Source organism: Phyllostomus hastatus, unplaced genomic scaffold, assembly GCF_019186645.2.
Source record: "Phyllostomus hastatus isolate PE091 unplaced genomic scaffold, TTU_PhHast_1.1 phas_contig_57, whole genome shotgun sequence".
In the NCBI taxonomy this organism is placed as follows: Eukaryota; Metazoa; Chordata; class Mammalia; order Chiroptera; family Phyllostomidae; genus Phyllostomus; species Phyllostomus hastatus.
Genome location: NW_025333912.1, coordinates 691,113 through 711,962, shown reverse-complemented (window position 1 = coordinate 711,962; position 20,850 = coordinate 691,113). Strand labels below are relative to the sequence as shown.

The 20,850-nt window shown below is 41.2% G+C and overlaps 1 protein-coding gene across 2 annotated transcripts in view; it reads right to left on the bottom strand.

Moving 5' to 3' along the window:
• Window positions 1–20,850, bottom strand: part of PLCL1 (phospholipase C like 1 (inactive)) — a 321,929-nt gene that overhangs the window by 291,060 nt on the left and 10,019 nt on the right. The window contains exon 1 of one of the 2 annotated variants that reach the window (XM_045847613.1): window positions 7,876–8,564. The exons of the other annotated variant lie outside the window; for it this stretch is intronic. Coding sequence (XP_045703569.1) covers window positions 7,876–8,118 — 243 coding nt within the window. The 5' untranslated portion in view covers window positions 8,119–8,564. Of the gene's footprint in view, window positions 1–7,875; window positions 8,565–20,850 lie in introns of those variants that run through there. 2 annotated transcript variants of the gene reach the window in all.

Below are 20,850 nucleotides of genomic sequence, written 5' to 3'. Positions count from 1 at the left end.
TTATTACCTATGTGACCTTGGGCAAGTCACTGTAAAAAGTCACATCTATCCATCTGTAAAAAATGAAGGTAATATTAAAAATACTCTCCACATACGATTATTGTAAGGATTGACTGAGTTAATACACATGAAGTGCTTAGAATAATGCCAGACTCACAATACAAATTATATAAGCATTTGCTACTATTATGAAGAAAATTCCTCAATAGAAAAATCTCTTCAAGGTGTTATTGTGTGTTTTATCTACTAGATGAAACATAAAAAGAATGCTATTTAATTATTAATATCACTCTAAATATATAATATTTCATTATAGCACAGAATCAATAATTTCAAAATATTTCAAAATGGGAGTTCACCAAATGCTGAAGATGTCTTTGCATCTTGTATGTCAGCAACTAGAGAGAGCAGACTGTCTGCCCCTCAGCCCAATGCCTACTTCCTCCTCCAAAAATTAGTCATGATAAGTGAGCAATAAACTGCAAGGTCAAGGATATTGATGGGCTACATTTTATGGAGGTGAAGCTTTCAGAGAAGATAAAGGCAAGTGGTCTCATGGTCTCCTCTCTCTCCTCACCCAACAGCTGCGCTGACATGGAGGGAAGCGGAGTAGGGCATTTGCAGGGACTCTTCCAACACAGTTGCCCTTTTCCTGAGCAGACCCTGACCCAGTCTGAGCCACCTGCAGGGGAAACACGTTGCTCTCTGGCCCTAAGGAACGTGCTCCTGAGCAGCCCACCCTCATCTTCAGCTGTCAGATCTGGGAAGTGGAGTGTGAGCTGTTAAGTTTCACCAGCGGTTTGGCCTGCTTTGGTTTGAACTCATTTGGGCCTGAGGGAAAGCACCAATAAGTGATCAGATCCAGCTTTCTAGAGTTCCGCGTGTAATCTTTGTCCAAGTAAACTGTTCTTTTGTCTCTTTTTGTCTTACTTGTGCATTTATCTTCCTCAACACATCACAGGGAAGGTATTCTGAATGAATCTTACCATCATTTCTAACTATTAACATTCATTACACAATAATACAAGTTTACCTACTTTACATATTGCCTTGTGCTTAGTCTACTACAGATTTAACATCTTTTTAAAGGCCCTTGAACAGGTCAATGTGCAAGAATTAACAAAACAAATATTCTCTTTCAAAGGTTTTTAAAATTTTTGAATATAAAGTTGTATAGGGTTTTTTCCTGTAATAGCTATATACTTTCATAATTTACAAATACAAATTAAGAAATCTTTGGAAACACTTACTGAAATAGTTTAGTTGTTAGGTTGTTTTGTTTTGGATGGAGAGTATTATTTTCAAAATTAACTTATCTTTCTTCTTCGTGGGGTGATAATGATTCCTTTCTACTCACCATGCACAATCCTACTTTTCTCAAAGAAATGCTAGATTAATTATCAGTGAGATGAGTGAAAATGGTCCTGTCGAAAATAAACTAGATTATATCTCTCTCACACACATCCACATTAGATGCTACCAATAAAACAAATCAAATCCTATTTAAATACATGAGACTAGTCCAATACTTTGTCACACTATGACTTTGTTGACATCACGTGTTAGCTGAAATACAGGATACACGGTTCAAAACTTACAATAAGACAGAATGTCTTTGTCACAGAAGTTGATTATTTGGTCCTACTTTTCTTATCTCTTTAGAATATTCATTAATTACAATAAATTTTATTTGTTGTATCCTATCACAGCAACTGGGTTACAGAGATGAACTGGGATACAGAGACAATTAAGATAAATAGGAGATAAGTAAAACTACATAAACCTTTTCTACATTATTAAGACACATCAAAATATGAGATTGTGTAAAACTGACAGGTTTTACTGTCATAAGGTTTCCTGATTCATTACCTTAGGTATAGATTGCAAGTACAATGCAATTATTCTCTCTCCCCACCTAATAACCAATGGGTCATTTACTGGTATGTACTGAATGGAAAACTCAAAAAGTAACTTTACTCCTGGCTTTTACTTCTGTTTAGTCATTTTAAGCTGGATGATTTTTTTTAATGTATAATCTTATACATGTCTCAGTTTGGACATTGCTCCTGAAAACGGAATTATGTTTCATGTTCACAATCATTAAAACTCAAAGGAAGTCATTCCAGGAGCAGGGAGACTGCTGCACTTCTTCCTTTGAGTCAGTCCCAGACCCACCGCCTGATCAGTTGCCCAGCATCACCTAGAAGCATTAATGGATTGTTTGTTCCGTGGCACCAAAGGTAAAGTCGGCTGTTCCCTGACGTCTTTTTATAACACCCACTGTGCCTGAGGTGTTATCTGGCAATGTGTATTCAATTGACATTTTACTATATGAAATTTCATTACCTGTTCTCTCCTCAGTAAAAAGGAAAAGGCTAGAAAAACAACTATTCAGGCTTCATTGCAATATATATTTGTTTAACCTGTCAAAGTCTATGTAATTAACTTATACTTTTTGAATCTTAACATATTTTATAAGGAAACAAATAGTATAAATTCTCATAGTAGTAGCAAAAACTAACCAACATGCACTTCTAAAATCTTTCATCAACATATGACAAGGCTGTTTATCTAAATTTCATTCCTAATTCTCTTAAGGTGCCTGGAGCCACCTGGTCCTGGTGAGATAGCTCAGTTGGTTAGAACATCTTCCCACGTGCTAGGGTCACATGTTCAATCCCTGGTCAGGGCACACACAAGAAGCAACCAATGAATGCATAAACAAGTGGAAGAGCACATTGATCTCTCTCTCCCCTACTTCCTCTATCTCTCGGAAGGAAGGAAGGGAGGGAGGAAGGAAGGAAGGATGGATCACATCAGCAAGTCACCACAATGAGAAGTGACCATTTCTAAGGTGAAATATGACCATGTTTCTATGGCAATTTCAGAGAAAGTAAAACACTCTGACTAAAGTTACTGAGATGTAAAACAAATCCACCCAAAAAAGTTCAATGCTATTTACACAGCTGAATCATATCTCAGGAGGAATACCCCCAACTGAAGCCACCAGGGCATGATCATGGCACCCCTTAGAGTGAAGGCTAGCCAGCCCCATTGTACAATCAGGTTGTCTCCCCAAAACTCACCCATAAGTTGATTATTTGGAATTTTCAATCCATATTTTTATAAATTCAAAAAAGCCTACAAATGCTGATTAATTCCTAGGTTATTCTATCAAAACCTATTTAACTTACAGTATGTCTAAAATTTTTACATCATTTTCCGTCACATTTCCATTCATAACTGCCTCTATTAAAAAATGCTTTCAGAGCTCCAATTGAAGATTTCCTATTTCATCACTGCACAGAATGATACATATTCCTGTGCCCTAGGCATTTGTTCCCCCTGTATACCAGTCCAAACAAGAGAACACAACCCTGCCCAAACTCAGCTGTCTGCAGGAACATGGGAGAAGTGGGGCTGGTATAAAACAGGTGTGCACTCCATATATTGATAATAAGTAGAACACCTGCCAAATTGCTCTGCTTTTAAAATATAGTGCGGGCCTAACAAAATTACCAAAGACAGGAAAGTTTGTGACCCCTTTCTGGCATCATTTCTGTGTGTTCTCATTTGGGGCAGCGGGGGTGGGGGTGGGCAGAGAAAGGATAATCTACCCAGCAAGCTTTGGGACCCAAGATTCAGACTCTTCTACCACTCTCTGACTTGTCCATATTGTTTCTAACCTAGAAAAGAGTATTCATGGATTGTGGAGAATATGCATAAGAGCTCAAGTTCTCCAACTAAGATGTGTGTATGAATCCCAACTCTACATTATATTAGTTCTCTTTACCTTCCTTCTGTATGTTAGTTTGCTGTGAGGATAAAGTGATATTATGTATGAAAGCTCCTAGTGTATTACTTGACTCATAGTAGGCAGCACTTAATAAGTATGAATAAAATTCCCCTTGCTCCTTTGAAGAGAGCTATAACTTTGATATGAGTCAACAGTGCCCATGTCACATCTGCAGCTCAGGAACCCACTACACCAGCCTCACAATGACAAAATGAGACTGGCTATGCTATAAAATGAGACAGGAACAACACCGAAGCCATTAGTTTATCTGCTTTAATGTGGTCTGAGCACCTCTCATTCCCAGCTCCCAAACCTTCATCCCACACACCTGTGTCCATGAGCTACAAATGATAATTTCTTCTAGAGGATTCATACTTAAGTAGAATCAAAGGGAAATGGAAAAAAGTAGAACCCTTCAGTATGTTACATATAATAGAAGAAAAGTCAATGTATTTTAAAACACATGCATGTATCTCACTTCCCACCATCTAGTATACAGAATAAGCTACATTACTTTCTATTTCCAGAACATTACATAGTTACAGAGCTATAAACTCTAATCCAGAAAGCCTAAATATTTTAAACATATAAGTTTGATATCAAGTGCCAGATAGACAAATGGTCTAATTTCTTAAGTACAAATATATTCACATGCAGAATAGTACATAATTGTTAGATATTATCAATTTTGCATGTCATTTTGAACCACAAGTCATCAAGTAGCAATTAAGATGGAGTCTGTTGCAATATTGTGGTATACAGCAATGCACTTACCAAAAAACATGCCACATTTATCAATGTCAGTGCTGTCAAAAGTAATCACACAGGACAACACAGGGAAAATGGACAAATTAAAGGGCACCTCATTTAATTCTCATGTTAATTCTTTTTTTAGTTTAGGACTGGGCATATAAGTGAAGAAACACAATTATATTAGAAAGAAGACATTCTGAACATGCGTAAAGATAGATGTTGTCATTGTTTTCATTAGTGAAGAAGGAAATTGTTTTTTCAACTAAACACATGTTTTCATAAATTAGAGAGGGCAAATTTGCTTAAAAACATTCCTCTTAATTAATATACAAGACAGTCTGTTTTCTGGCATGATAGAGAAATGCACTATTCTAATTCATCTAATATTCAAGTTAATAGAGAAGTTGCATTCAAATAATCAGAATAAAACAATGCCTTAATTGACCTGAAAAGAATTTAATATTTGATGATTCACAGTCTTTCAGTGGCTCAGAGAGTATTGTGAATACTAATTATTACTGCACTAAGGCCATTTGGAACAATATTTAATAGTATGATTAACACAAAATGTGCAAAAGTCTTTCTTTTTGTGTACGTTTCAATGCCAAATTAAAAGAACTCTTGGCAGAACTATGGCGCATGCAGTTTCTGTCAATACTGAACACCTGCTATATATTTCTAATGTGATCTAGACCTTTTTAAGAAATTTTCATTTTTACTATGCTAAAACAAACAAGCCATGGGGCAGCAGACTCAAGATGGCAACAGAAAAGTCCCTGGTATCAGAAAGGGAGTGAAACAGAGCCGATCACCTGACTCTTTCCTCACTAGAAAGGCACAAAGGCCTCTGGAAACAGACCGCAAGTTACCACCACCTACAACCAGTCAGGTTATACTTGAAGATTAACTGAGTGATCTCAATGACCTTAGACAACCTTCTAAGCATCAAAAATGTCTGGGGCAAATCTGAAGATATAAGGCCTGCAAAACTCTAACCACACTTTATTATAGAAATATGCTTCAATGGTTTACCACAGATATGTATAGATACATATGCTTACATATGCATGGAATATTTCTAGAAGGATACAGCTATGGGGGTGGACTATGTAAGTAGAAGTGTAGAGTGGCTAAGAATTTTCCCTTCATACTCTTTTGCAACATTTGATTTTTTATTACTCCTTCAATAAAGCCTAACTTTAGGTAATAATAATTCACTTCATTTTCCAGTATCTTTAATTTTAAAGGCTACTTAGTAAACGCTCATTTTACTACTAAGTAGGGAAAAGATCAAATTGTCACCTCCCTCTTTTCATGGCCAGAAAAGAGCACATGGTACAATTTAAAAACTGCAAATTTAGTTGCAAGATTTTGTATATTTCTTATACTTCCATCCTTTCATTTGTTACAACACTATAGAACCCACTGCTTTTTATGACGGAGTATTTTAAAGTATCTTGAGATGCTTATTTTTACACACACAGGATGACATTTAATATTAATATCTTAAAATCCAACTGCATATTCCTCCAATACCGTATGATCTCACTTATATGTGGAATCTAAAAGAAAAGAAAGATTCAGAGAACACACTGGTAATTGCTAGTGGGGTGGGGAGGTGAGTGAAATGGGTGAAGGAAGTCAAAAGGCACAAACTTCCAATTATAAAATAAGTCAGCCATGGGGGTCTAATGTACAACATCATGATTTTAGTTAGTAATACTATATTTCACATTTAAAAATTGGTAAGAATGTAAAATCTTAAAAGCTCTCGTCACAAAAAGGAACATTGTGTAGCTGTGTGTGGTGATGAATGTTAACCAGACTTATCACGGTGATCACTTCACGACATACACAAATATCACACTACATTGTACACCTGAAACTAATGTAAGGTTGTATGTCCATTATACCTCAATGAAAAATATTGAAGAATAAGAACAAAAATGTTTCGTAATTGTGATGTTTTAAGCTTCAAAACAATATGCTTTCTGAGTTTTTTTAAAAAGTGATCATTTCCTTTTTATCCTAATTCACACTCAGAAAAGAACACTCTACTTTCACAATCTGAAAGTGGCAAAATAAGAGAAACTACTACAAGTCATTTTCAACTACCACCCGCCCTTCTTTCAGTATAGAAATAACCCTGTTGGTGTTAAACTTCCACGTGTCAGTGGAGGGAAAAGCCCAGACCGCCCAGACCATACTTGGAGCTAGGTGGATGTGTACTGGGGGTGCAGTGTACCCACACGGGCGCTGGGAGCTTCAGCTTAGAGCTTTCGGAAGAGGCAAGTATTACCTGGTGGTTACACAGTTTAACTGTGAACAAGTGTTTTAAATGTATTAGCACAACATGTATGTTGAAGAGGAAGTTCCAAGTCCGTCTTCCACTATCATCTTTGAAACTGTACATACAGCTTCATACCAAAATCGATGTCATTCTCATATGCACATGATTACTCCCACGCATTTATGCCAAGAGGCCTTTTCCCAAAGAACGTGGGAGAGCTGTGACTTCCAGGACACCTTACCCCAATGTCATGCATCCAAAAGACGAAATCTCAAACAGGAAGCAAGCCCCAGGTGGAAGAAAGACAGAAAGAGATACGGGAGGGGCAAGGCTTACAACAGTCTTGCCAAATGAAGGAAGAGGAATCCTGTCTGGCAGCGGAGGGGTCCGGAAGCGTTTTCCCCGGAGGCGGCGGTAACCGCCAGGAACCGGGGGGCGGGGAGGGGGGGCTGCTTCAGGGACCGATTGCTTCCGGTCGCGCTGCTGCAGCGCGGAAACCCTGGGGTCCTCCGGAGACCTGTACTTTGCCGAAAGGTCCGCTGAAAGATCTGCCTGCCTACCCGGAAAGTTCACGCTTCCTCGGATTTCGGGATTGTGTGAATCTAGAAGGTGTTTCTTTTCACTCGAGGGTAACTGTGCATTTCCCTTACTGTGGGGAAAGTTAATCTTTCGCTGGAGAACGGTGCACGACCATCCCGTAGGTCTGCATGCATACTGAGTCCTCCCCTTCTCCTTCCATCAACAGTTCAGTGCAGCTTTAGGAGAAAAGGAGGAAAAGCATCCATCAAAACGCAAAGACGCGCAGCGGAACTTTGCCTCCGCTGTCGGGGAAAAGAAAAAAAAAAGTCACTTCTGCTTCTCACGTCCAAGTGCTGAGTGTGGGAACCTCCGGACGAGGAAGGAAGGTTTGGTCAGGAAAGAGGCAGGAGAAAACAATGCTGAGCCCGCGATGCCTCCGGACAGCGCACATCCTGCCGGGGTCCCCGACCCACCCACCATCCACACCCACGCTCCCGGGCAGTGTGGCCCCACTTACCTTGATGATGCTGCTGCGTCGAGGGGTCGCCCGCGCCGCCTCCAGCAGGCTAGCCTCGCTGTCCGCTGGGGCCCCTGCAGCAGCCGGCAACACGACCCCGCTGCGCCGGTCCCTCCACCGACCCCCAGGGGCCGCCGCCACGCCATCCCCGGAGGCGCCGTCCAGGCCCGCTCGGGGATCGTCTTCGCCCCCGGCCGCGTCGGGCAGCGCGGGACCCTCCCTGCCAGCCGCGCCCTCGGCCATGGTGGGGCGCGTTTCGGGCTCTCCCGGGGGAGTCGGCACGCCCAGCAGCAGAGTCCAGCCGCCGGGCACGGTTGCACTCAGGCACCGAGAGGCGGCCCCGCCAGACTTGGTTTCACCGCCCGCCAGCAGCGGCGGTGGCGGCAACTTTCTGGAGAGGAGGCATCGCTCGGGCAGAGACGTCCGCGGGCTCTGGTCCAAGCAGCGGGCAGTCCTCTGGGGCGAGGCGGCCGTGTGGGGAGCAGAGTGAACCCGAGGGAGAAGGAGAGGCGAGAAGGAGAGGACGGTGTCCGAAACGGGATGCAAACACCCGTTCTGCGCCAGACAAAAGGCACCAGGCGTCTGGCTGGGCAGCCTCCAGAGCCGGGATGCACGCGGCCTGAGAGGGGCCGGAGGCCGGCGACCGCGGCCCCGTGCACCGTCCACCTGCCTGCGGACAGCGGTGCGGCGACCTCAGGAAGTGCGGCGGCCTCCACCGCGCTCTGTTGTGACAGGGAGGGAGGACTTGTTTTGACAGCCGCGGGGATTGGCAGGCGTCTGAGCCTCTCAGGGTTCTCGCCTCGCGGAGCGAGGTCGGCCCGACCAATCCCCACTGCGGAGGGGTGTGCCCGAGCGCGAAGAATGGAATGTGTTCAGGGACCGCGAGCCGAGCCAGCGGGGCTCGCGTACTCCGCGGCTGTGCTAGCGCGCGCGCGCGCGTGCGTCTGCGCTCCGCGGATGTTTAGGAAGTTTGGGTATTCGAAATGCGTCTGAAAATGCAGCAAAACTGCGAGGTAGAAAAGGAAGGGCGCCTGGGGAGGAAACCCTTCTATGCAAAGCAAAGCAATTTGAAGGAAAGGGAGCGCTGAGTATTAATGTCAAAACGTTTGGAATGACCGAGTGTAGCTTCGCACCATCAGGGGTTCATTGCAGGCTCTCTTGTCAACCCTTAAAAGTCAGGGGTTCACCGGGGCCCTGGAGCTGAATAATTTGCTATAAGGTTTTACGAAGAGATTTTCAGCTCACTCCGCAATGCGAATAAGTATGACAAGGAAAAGAAATCAGATAAACGAGGTGAGGGTAATACGAAACTGAACTAATTCAATCCCTATGGAGAATGACTTTTAACAAAATACAAGTATGAATGTTGGCTAAATACAAGGTGAGGTGGGTGATTTAGTCTCCATCCTAAAATATCCCTATTTGATAATGGCTCCACCTCCTTTCTCTAGGTAATCCTGTGTAAACATATTTTGCTCATTTCCAGCAAGCTAGAAACAAAAGGAGAGATCTTTGGGTGATGCATTAAGTCCCTGAAATTAACCACAGCATGCTCAGCATGCTCAGGTACATGCAAATGATGGCTCTGAGGTTTCCCTGTTGGAACAGAAGGCTTGGCATCTTAATTTAAAGGCTTTTTCATATTAGAACCTATATTAAAATTCACTTATAATATTAAATTATATTTTAATTAATCATAATTTAATATTGTGAGATGCTTCTTGTTCTGTTGTCTGCCCAAAAAATATGAAAAGTTCTTCAGCATTTTAGACCCAGAATTTGTTAGAATCTCAGAATTTTAGAAACGCAAGATTTAAGGGTCATCTAGGTCAGCCTTTTTATTTTGCAGATGAAAAGGACTAAAGAGGCTTAGTTTCTTGTCTACTAGTTAGTGCAGGAACTGAAATTAGAATCTGCCACCCAACTCCTCCAGTAATCTCCTGACTATCTGGCTCCCTTGGGGCTGCAGCCAGCCAGAACTGGATTAGGCCCTTGGGAGTTGTCCGACTTGACATTTACCAACTTTTAGGGAAGAGTGAGAAGGCTTAAGTCTACCCTTTAAAAAAAAAAAAAAAACACTGTACAAATGCAAACCAGTTATGAACGTACTGTAGATTAGCAACCTCTGGTTTTAAAACCAACACTACCCTCTAGTGAGATTCTGAGAATTGCATCCATGATGGCAAATGCTTTTTTCTCTCTTTCTGATAAGTAAAAGACTTGAGGGGAAACTCAATTAAAGTTCCCTTTTCAACTATCTGCCTTTATAACCCATAGACTCGAGGAAGGAAGTGAAAAGGCACGCAAACCTAAAACAACCATACATGCCCTTCATCTCCATTAGTTCAGGGAATTCTCATCTGTCTTGCATAGGAAATATTTTCACTTGCTATCCTCACAAATGTAACATAATTTAGGTTATCATTCTTCTTTGTTATTCCACTATTTCTATGGTTTACTTCTGGTTTCTACAGTTGCTTTCAGTGCTTATCTTTCTTTGTTCCCCTAATCAAAATTCCATTCTTGGGTGACCCACTGAGAAATGTAAAACTGCAGCTACCCCATTCGTTATCTTTTTCTATGATATTAATATGATTTACAAGGATTTCCCATTATACATGTCTGTATACCTTTCTGATAATTTGCTTTTTTAAAGTATCAAAATTACTGTCACCTTACTAACATTTAAGGTCAGTGATCTTTTTAAATTAAATTTATCGGGGTGACATTGGTTAATAAGATTATGTAGGTTTCAAGTGTATATTTCTATGATACATGATCTGTATATTGCACTGTGTGCCCCTAACTTAAAGTCAGATCATCTTCCATCACCATATAATGGCCCCCTTTACCTTGTACTATCCCTCCACCCTCTTCCCTCCAGAAACCACCATACTGTTGTCTGTGTCTATGAGTTTTATATCCCACATATGAGTGAAATCATATGGTTCTTAGCTTTTTCTGACTTACTTTGATTAGCATAATATTCTCAAAGTCCATCCATGTTGTCACAAATGGCAGTATATCATCTTTCCTTATGGCTGAGAAGTATTCCACTGTATATATGTACCAAAGCTTCTTTATCCAATCATCTACAAAAGACACATCAGTTGTTTTCATGTCTTGGCCACTATGAATAATGCTGCAATGAACATAGAAGTGCTTTTATCCTTGCAAATATTTTTCAAGTAGATACCAGAAGAAGGATTGCTGGGTCACATGGTAACTCTATTCTTCATTTTTTGAGGAAACTCCGTACTGTTTTCCGCAGTGGCTGTACCAGCTTACATTTCCATCAGCAGTGAATGAGGGTTCCGTTTTCTACACAACTTCAACATTTATTACTTATTTATGATAACCATTGTAATAGGCATGAAGGGGTATCTCATTGTAGTTTTGATTTACATTTTCTTAATAGCTAGTGAAGTTGAGCATCTTTTCATATATATGTTGGCCATTTGTATGTTTCTTGGGAGAACTGTCTGTTCAGGTCTTCTGCCCATTTTTTAATAGGAGTGTTTGTTTGGTGTTGAGCTGTATACATTCTTTATATATTTTGGATATTAACCCCTTGTTGGAACTGTTGTTTGCAAGTATCTTCTTCCATTCAGTTGGTTGCCTTTTTCTTTTGCTGTGCAGAAGCTTTTTGAGTTTGATATAGTCCCATTCATTTATTTTTGCCTTCACTTCTCTTGCTTTTGGAATCAAAATCATAAAATGTTCTCTAAGGCCAAGGCCCATAAATTTAGTGTGTATGCTTTCTTCTATGTATTTTATTGTTTTGGATCTAATATTTAAGTATTCGGTCCATCTTGAATTAATTTTTGCATATAGGAACAAACTATAGTCTAATTTCATACATTTGCATGTGGCTTTCCAATTTTCCCAGCATCATTTATTGAAGATGCTTTCTTTTCTCCATTGTATGTTCTGGCTCCTTTGTCAAAAATTATTTGCCCATATACATGTGGTTTAATTTCTGGGCTCCCAATTCTGTTTCAACAAGATGATATCCATTTGGACTCATCTCTTTTCTCCCTTAGCAGCTTTCTCTCTCACCCTCATGTGAAGGCATACACAGCACACACACCTCACTCTGAGTTGTCTGTTCATAAAGGTTGTTGTTTAGTTCACTTTGCTTTGAGAAAATGGTTGGACCCTGATCTAGCAAGTTCTTCATATTGTTGCCTTCTAGCATTAAGCTCAGGAAACTTCTTCTGATACTCATGTTTGCAGCTTTAAAAAAAAAAACAAAAAACACCTTCCATTGAAACTGCTCCCTTGAGTATAAATTCTGTTCTGTGGCTCCACTCCCAAGATAGCCAGATTTAGTTAAGTCAGCCGCCATAAGCACATTCCTACCCCTCCATTAACAACCCCTTTCCAAATTACTATTACCCACAATTCCTGCCTCCTAACCTTTCACTAAGTAACATGCTACAATCACTTGGTTGGCAAATTGGAAATGGGGTCTTTGGGGGGGGGGGGTGGAGAAGAAAGAATGTGGATAAGAGTAATAAACTGGTAATTCAAATGTCACCACCTCAGAGAGGTCTCTTCTAACCACACATCTCGAGTTGCCCCTTCAACCCCACACATATACCATGTTACTCATTGTTCTGTTTTGTTTTCTCATAGGATTTTACCACTGTGAATAATTTGTGTTGTTCATGGAATTGTTAACTTATGTATTCTGTCATTCTAACCTCCTATTTCTGCCCCACTGAAATTTGTTAACTGCTATACCTGCAGCTCCCAGAACCATGCCTGGCCCGAGCTGGTGCTTAGCAAATATTTGCAGACAGAATCTTCACATTTGCAGTCCTCTGAGTGAATAACACAACCACTTATAATAAAGAAAAATGGCTCTGTCACTGCCCACAAAATAGGACTTCTCATCTTCAAAGATCCTAGAATTCCATCTTAGGACAGAAATCAGACCAGACCCAACACAATCAGTTTCAAAATTAGGATGACTATAATCATACATTAGAGTAATTTGAAATCTAAAGCTAGACTAAAAGATATGATAGAACCCAGCCAGGTCTAGCTAACCTGAAAACAGCCATCCCTAAATCAAAGACCAGCTATGTCAATGGAATCCCTTCAGCCCACGAAGTCACTCCAGAACCCTGGGTTTAAGAAAAGTCCAGTGAGGAAATTTAGGTTTTTCTATACACAACCAGGAAATTACAGTTGCAGAAGAGAACGGTCATTCTGATAACTATTTATGTACCACATAATCCTCTATAAAGTATTCTGATCTCCACTTTACAAATAGTGAAATTAAAGATCAAAAAGGTCAATTCACTTGTTCAAAGTCAGAGCCACCAGGAAGCGATGAAACCAGGATTTGAGTCCCAGTCAGAGACTTAAAAGCTTTCTCTCTTCGTGGTACACACGGCTGTCATAGAGTGCAAACCAGGGACAGTCCTGCAAACCTCCACTCTCTGAAAAACCACTCCTTCAGAACGGGGACCACTCACAGTAAGCACAAGGAATGCTTCTCTTAACATCCTCATTACCTCTAAGTCACCACGATGGGAGTGTGTGGTTGATTTATCAGTCCGTGAGGAAACACATTATCCTCTCATCCACGTAGGTAAAGAAAGAGTATTTTGATATTTAGAGCCGGTTTTCCTGGTAAGTTCCAAGATGCCATGAATATGAGTATGGCATTTTCAATTGAGTCTCATTTATCTTTATTTTCAGTTGTAACGCTCCTCAATACACATTGTAATCACTTCAATTTATAGTTCCAGAAACAAGAATTTGCAACGTAATTTGTAGTCTAAAGACCAGAGTAAATATATACAAAGTCAATAAAAGATAAGCCAAACTTAAATATACCCTCTTAAGATTCAAGGGTTCTTTTTTTTTCCTTGAAAGGTATTTTTTGTCTTTTAAGTAGGACATTTCAGAAACTAACATAAAAATCAACTAATTCTACTTCAAAGTTCAGGTAAATGTCACTGCATGATAATGGTCCTATAAAAATGAAAAGTACAAATAGTTTAAATCTAGATTATCCAGTTTAATCAATCTTCGAATTACTAATAGTGATAAATGCAAGAAATCTTAAATCACAGCCAATATTCTTCAGTTTCTGAAGGGTGTTGTTTCTTTCAGGTGTTGAGAAACTCCACTACCTACAGGAAAGGAAATGCCAGTGTCCATTACCACACCCCACATAGAGACCCTGAGGCTAAAACACCATCAATCATCTGGGAACAGTCTGTGTGCACAGGGCAAATGTCTTTTTAAGACAGACGGTTCATGTTGACTTATTTTCTGTGTATTAACTTACTTTGACATGGATCCTGGAGTTGGGGGTTATGTTCCCCACGGCTGCATAAACCACAGAGGCATTTATGAAAAGTACCACTGGAATGGCACAATGAGGCCTCCAAAAAACTTGCTTCTTTTCTTTCTCTATTTTATTTGACAACTTGGATCTCTTCCAGGTATGAAGTTATAAAAGAAACCTCTTCAAATCAACCTCCCTATGTGTGGCACTTGCAATGCAGGAGTTAATATGATGTAGGTTTCTTCTCTCCCCCATCCCAGGTTCATACCCCAAATGTAATTCATCTGCATGTGCAGGAGTTTTTCCTCCAATATCTGCCAAGACATGAAGTTTATTACTGCTTTTTGATATCATAGGGCCATTGGAAGAAAATATACAGTCATATTTCTTTCTCTAATGCACTTCTTTCCTTAGGTCATAATGTATGACTCATACTTATTTTGTTAACCTTATTAATATGCTTTTTTTGTGTTCTACCTCAAATATATCAAGAGGAAGAAGCAGAGTGTAATATGTGTTTAAATAAGCATAAAATCATAATGCATGTTTCAAATTAAAGTTTAAGACAAGGATAAAAATTGTCTCTTTTGTAATTCCTTTTTAGTTCCCAGTAAGTTTTCAGGTGTATAGCTCTTTTATTAAGCATAATATAAGTTGATCTTTACAAAATGGGGAGCTATAAAAAAAGTGAGTCCTTTTTTAAAAAATTTAATTCCATTTGATGCCAAATGTCTAATAGGAGCTAGATTGTTAGCATTTTCTCTGTCATTAACCCCTGTGAGAATCCCACAATTCCCACCATCACTGATTCACACAGGTCACCATGGATACAATAATTATCCTTGTACACATGTATTTATGAACCAATTATTTCATTTCCATCAGACAGACTTCCAGAAGTGGAATTTTTGGGTCTAAAGGTATATGTATTTTTAATTTTAATAGATAATGCTAGAAAGTTGCAAAATAGCATATAAGTTTAAGAAGGCAAACTATTTTCATGCAGCAAATTAAAGCTAACCAATCCATCTAGAATAGTCAATTTGAAAATTTCACTCTTTCACAAACATTTATTGAATACTTACTATGGGCAAATATTAGACAAACACTTACTGCATGTTAATCCTAAACATCAAGGGACTTGCAATTAAAGTTGCTTTTTATATTTTTTAAAAAGAAAAAAATAGATAGTGCTAGATAAATTTCCAAAAGAATCACAACATTTCATATTCCATCCTAATGGGTATTGTAGTAATTCTTACTTATCTTACAGGTATAAAACTATATTCCATTGTTATTTTAATTTTTGCTTTCCAGGTTACTAAGCATTCTTTCAAATATTTCTTGGACCTTTGGACTTGGTCTTCAGTAAGTTGTCTATATATGTGTTTTGCCTCAGTTTCCATTGGATTAAATGCTTTTTTCAGTTTGTAAGAGTTCTGTGATGAACACCAAGACACCACACTCAGATCCTGCTTCAGTTAAGGGGTCACTCTCCAGCTGTGAGATATATGATTGGTCCACTGACAGTCTTCAGTTATTTGACTACTCAAGGTCTACCTCAACTTTGTTTTCCTTTTTTTAATTGAATTTATTGGGGTGACACTGGTTACCAAAATTATACACGTTTCAGATGCACAATTCTGCTACACATCATCTGTCCATAGTATTGTGTGTATACCACCCCAAGTCAAGTTTTGAACCAAGGTCATGTTCTTTTGGGGGCAGCCCATTCACAGTGAATGAATGTGACATTGATAGCTGCAGGCAAGCTCTTCTTTGGGCCATCTGCAGCCAATGGGCCCTAGCCATTTCCACCATGACAGGACTCCTCCAACAGGCAATTATTGCTCCAAAGCCTCCCCTCGGGCTGGCTGAGATTTTGCCAGGTCTATGTGTAGGCTCCTGGGCAATTAATTCTGTTCCTCCGTTTGCCCTCTATATATGTTATTTTCCAAAAAATCTTTTGTACCTCTAACTCCACATGCTTCTCAGAGAACCCAACTGGAATATGATATATGTCATATGTTTTAATATTTTCCCCAGTTATTATTTATTGGCTTTGTTTATGGTGTCTTTAGTTTATACATTATATTAATTTTCATATAGTGATCAAATATGTTTTTCTTTTCAGCATTGGCTAAGAAGCACTTTCTAAGCCTTAGATTGTAATCTTCTACATTTTCTTGCAAGACTTTTATTGATCTTTCTTTAACATTTAAGTATTTTTTCTTTCTAGTATTTTTTAATTTAGTCTGCATGAATATATGTATTTATATGTGCTAAATGTGTACAAGTGTTAAATAAAATTTTAAAAATAAGATGGTAGTGTACTTTTATTTTCTTCATTAAATAATCTATTCTTTTCTCACCAAATTGATTTATCTTCTTGTCATATATTAAATTTTCACATGTACTTCAATCTACTTCTGTTCTGATTCCTATTCAATACCATATTAATTTGATTATAGTGACTTTGTGGTATGTTCATCCATACTCCTTCCATGTTGTAGCTAGAGGGATTTACCTAAATTACAAATCTGACTCCTCGCTATGAAAATTTATTGGCTTCCCAGTGCCGGGCAGACAGGGTCTAAGTTCTTTGACACACATGACCATGGCTCCTATCTACATCCCTAGCTTCATTTCTCTTCTTTCACATTCCAGGACCATTAGGCTACCTGAAGGCCACTGAATGCCACATACTGTTTCACACTGTCACATCTGGTTATATGAAACATCTTTCCCTCCTCTCTTCACTGGATTAACTATTCTTCTTTCTTCAAAAATCAGTTCAAACGTGATCTTTTCCAGGAAGCCTTTCCAAATGCACAACTTACCCCTCATTCATATATTTTGTATGTGCTACATTATATGGATATATCTCATTAAATGTGTCTGTCTTCTGCTTTATAGATTGTAAAATTCAGATCTTACTAATTTTTGTACACTAGGTACTTAACCCTATGATGACACAAAACAGGTATACAATAAATTTTTCTAAACTATTAAACTAGAGCAGTTGTCCTCTGGGCATAAGACAGAAAATATTAGCTCTTATATTTATCTAAATTAATAAGAAGTAAATTAGGTTTTACTCATTTTTAGTAAGCAGATTCCAGGGACACCATAACTTGGACCCTGAAAGAGGTATTTTAAGGGAAGATTGGGAGTTCCAAAACATGGAGGGGTTGACAGCACTAACTTACTCCCTGATACATGAACCCAGTTGAATAAATTTTTAAATTATATTGTGAAATTTAAACTGAATGAATGATACCTGCATGGTGCCAGGAGCAGGCGGGAGGAGCCCTGAGGCAGTGTGACATTGTCACATCACCCCAGTAGCCAGCCTTGTTGGGAACTGCCCTGCCTAGTTTCAGAAGCTATAACTCCCCCCGAAGGCTAAGTAAGGCTGAGGGAGCGACCTTCAGACTATAAGACACTAAGGAGACAAAGCTTATCTCCCTGGCAGGAGCACTGCCTCTGCTCCTTTTACTTATCCATAACTGGCCCCTGGTGCTTGGTCAGTTGGCCAATGGCGGGTAAGATTCCCCAAGGGGAAATTATCTAAGACAGGCACGATCACGTGAGATGCCCCCAAAGAAGGACTTGGGGGGCTACAGCAAAGAGGGGTAATGGACCCTAGCCCCTCGGCTTTAACAAAGCCTGAGTCCTCATTCTGTCTGCAAGAAGTTTCCTAATCTCTTGGCTGCCTTACTTCCCCTGCCTGACTTAAGCCTGAAACAATGACATAGGGTGGTACAGCCCTGTGCTGAAAAGGGCGGGTTCCCCAGGCAATCAGGCCTAAGAAAGAATATGTAAAATCCTGTGTGAAATCTGCTTTGTTTAGAATGCTCTCAATTAAATGATAGAGGTCCAAGCAAGAAGTGAGTTTACTCCTCAAAGTTTTATAGCTCTTTAGCTATCTGACCCTGACTCAAAATAGGCCCTCAGAGTTCTTTGTTATCTATTGTTTGATCCTTACTGCCTGACAATGATTAATCAGCTTTACCTGTATTCTTGTGCAAAACAAACCTAATAAAAGTCCATTGAGGAAAAGGCTCTTGGCCCTTCTCCTTTGAGAGATTGGCCACCTTTCCTCCCCAAGCAAATCATGTCTTGGTAGATTTATTCTCATCCGTGAAGACCGGGGTGCTGGGGCAGTGGGGGGGTGAGGAGGAGAGCATGGAGTGCCCTGTGGGCAGAGACCCCCACACAGCCTAGTACAAGTTAAGATAGAGGCCCTGCCCCTGGGTAGAGACCAGTAGAAGGAAGTCATTGCATAAAGTATGCATGAAGCTAGCAAAATGTTTGGATGAGGAAAAAACCCTCCTACTCACTTCTGATTCCTAATTGAAGGGGAAACCATAAGACACAGAGGCAAATGTACCTAAAGGTTAACATGGCGGCAGGGGGAGGTACAGACCTGCCAGTCTAGCCTAGGAAAAGGATGGGATTGGCTGGGAAGCTGGACCCTTCCAGAGCCCACAGAAGCTTGGGCCGGAAGCTTAGGCCATAGAGGGAATGGAGAAACACCCCCCCCACACACACACACTTCTTTTACTTGCTCACACTCCCAGGACCAGCTTATGGCAAGGCCAAGTTGTACATGTTAGCCCACACCCCAGGGTTCCATGACCCATGGGTCACCTGCACAGACAGTCCAGGACTGCCTCTCTTCCTCTGGGACCTGCAGCCAAGAATGTGTAGGCCAGAGCATCTGCATCTGGTGGGCCCTGGAAGCTTTGATGGGCTGGTGGTGCGCGCCACATGGGCAGACTCCAGAAAGGGGCCTGAGGCCCAACAGTAATGGGGAAAGAAGCTGAGCTGCTTGGAGGACAACTCAGCACCTGCCACAGTTTCCCAAAGGACAGTATTTTTAAATGGGAGAAGGAACTCCTGCACAGCCTGGGATTGGTTGTACAGAGGGTGGCAGGGTTTTTCTCTCCGTGTCCTAAGACCTGCATTGGTCCCCAAACTTTTCAGCACAGGGGACCAATTTCATGGAAGACAATTTTTCCATGAAAGGAGGTAGGACAGGAGGCAGAGCTCAGGTGGTAATGCAAGTGAAGTTTTGGTCCCTTGCCCTAGCTCACCTCCTGCTATGTCACCAGTTTCCTAATAGGCCAGGGACCAGTACCAGTCTATGGCCTGGGTGTTGGGGACCCCTGAAAGGGGATAGGCTCTGAGGCAGAAGTCTGCCATTTTTCCTGATTATGAAGTTTTTGAATAAAAGACCCCTTTCCTTCTTCACCAAACCTCTGCCTCCAGAATTTCCTGTGGGTAGTGGGCAGCAGAACCCCATTTCTGTCTGGTAATGTTACAGGGTGCAGCCAAGAGGGGGGACCCCAAATGGGCATTTAAAATGGGGTCCAGAACTCAAGGCGTTCAGGAGATTTTAAGATGTCTCCATCCCCCCCACCCAGGGTGTGAGTTGGGGGAAGGGACAAATGGAGCAGGGTCATTGAGAGCTGTTTTGCATAGCAACAGCCTTGCAGCTACCCTCTGGCATGGTCATTTAACATATCTATAGCCTTTGGCTGGTCGCTTAGATATGTTAAATAGCTGTGATCATGCTCTGAGCCAGGGGAATGGAAGTAACTTCCCCACCAAGACATGAGTGGGGGGCAGATCCCCCCAAGCTACAGCGCCTGCGTGGGAGCTCAGAGAAGATTGGCTCCAGGACATGGGGCCACACCTGCCCAGACTCATGATGGCAGCCCAGTAAACCTGGAAGGATACGAGTTCTGGCATGTGAAGCCGAGTGTGGGAGGAGTCGGAAATGAGGCTGCAGAGGAAGATTGCCGCAGGGATTTAAAAGCCAGACTTGGCGGCCATTAGGAGAGAGAACTATGCGTCTTTAACAGAGTGGAGAACCATGTGCAGTCCTGAGAAGGAGAGCCATGCGCAGCTCTGAGAGGTGAACCATGTGCAGCCTTGAGAGGGAGAGAGCCATGCACAGCCCTGAGAGAGAGAGCCACACAGCTTTAGCAGAGTGGAGACTCCCGCATCCCAGAGAGGGAGAACCACGCGGCTTTGGCAGAGTGGAGACTCCCGTGGCCCTGGGAGAGAGGACCACGTGCCTGGGCCAGAGTGGGGACCCCCACAGCTTTAGAAGGGGAACCACCACCTGGTTTTAGCAGAGATCCCGCGACTCAGCCGAGGGTGCCGGGAACCCAGGGAGGTCTCCCAGTCGAGATGGAGGACTAACTAAGAACCAGAGGACTGCCTGAGCCATGGACTTCGTTTTCCTTTCCTGAGATACAGTACCCTGGACTGGGCAAAGGGGGAAGGAAGGAAGGACTGTGACTGTGTTTGTGGGTGTTTTTAGGGACTTTGGGATTTTTGATAAAGACATTAGGTCACTACTTTAAGTTTGTATAGCATTAAATAAACATTTCCTTTCCTTTTCACGAATCTCTGGCATTGAGAGACGTCTTTCCTCTGGCGGCGGACATGACGGACCTGGGGGCCTTTTAAATAATAGTATATTGTCCCAGGCCCCCCTTGTCTGTTCTGTAACAGCAACACTAACCCAAAATGTATGGATGGCTTACATTACTGCTGGGAAAAAATTATGAAGTAAAAATAATTCTAGTGGACATTTGAAAAATTGCAGGGCTGATCCTTCTCTTATTCCCATACAAGGATATGTCCAGTCATAT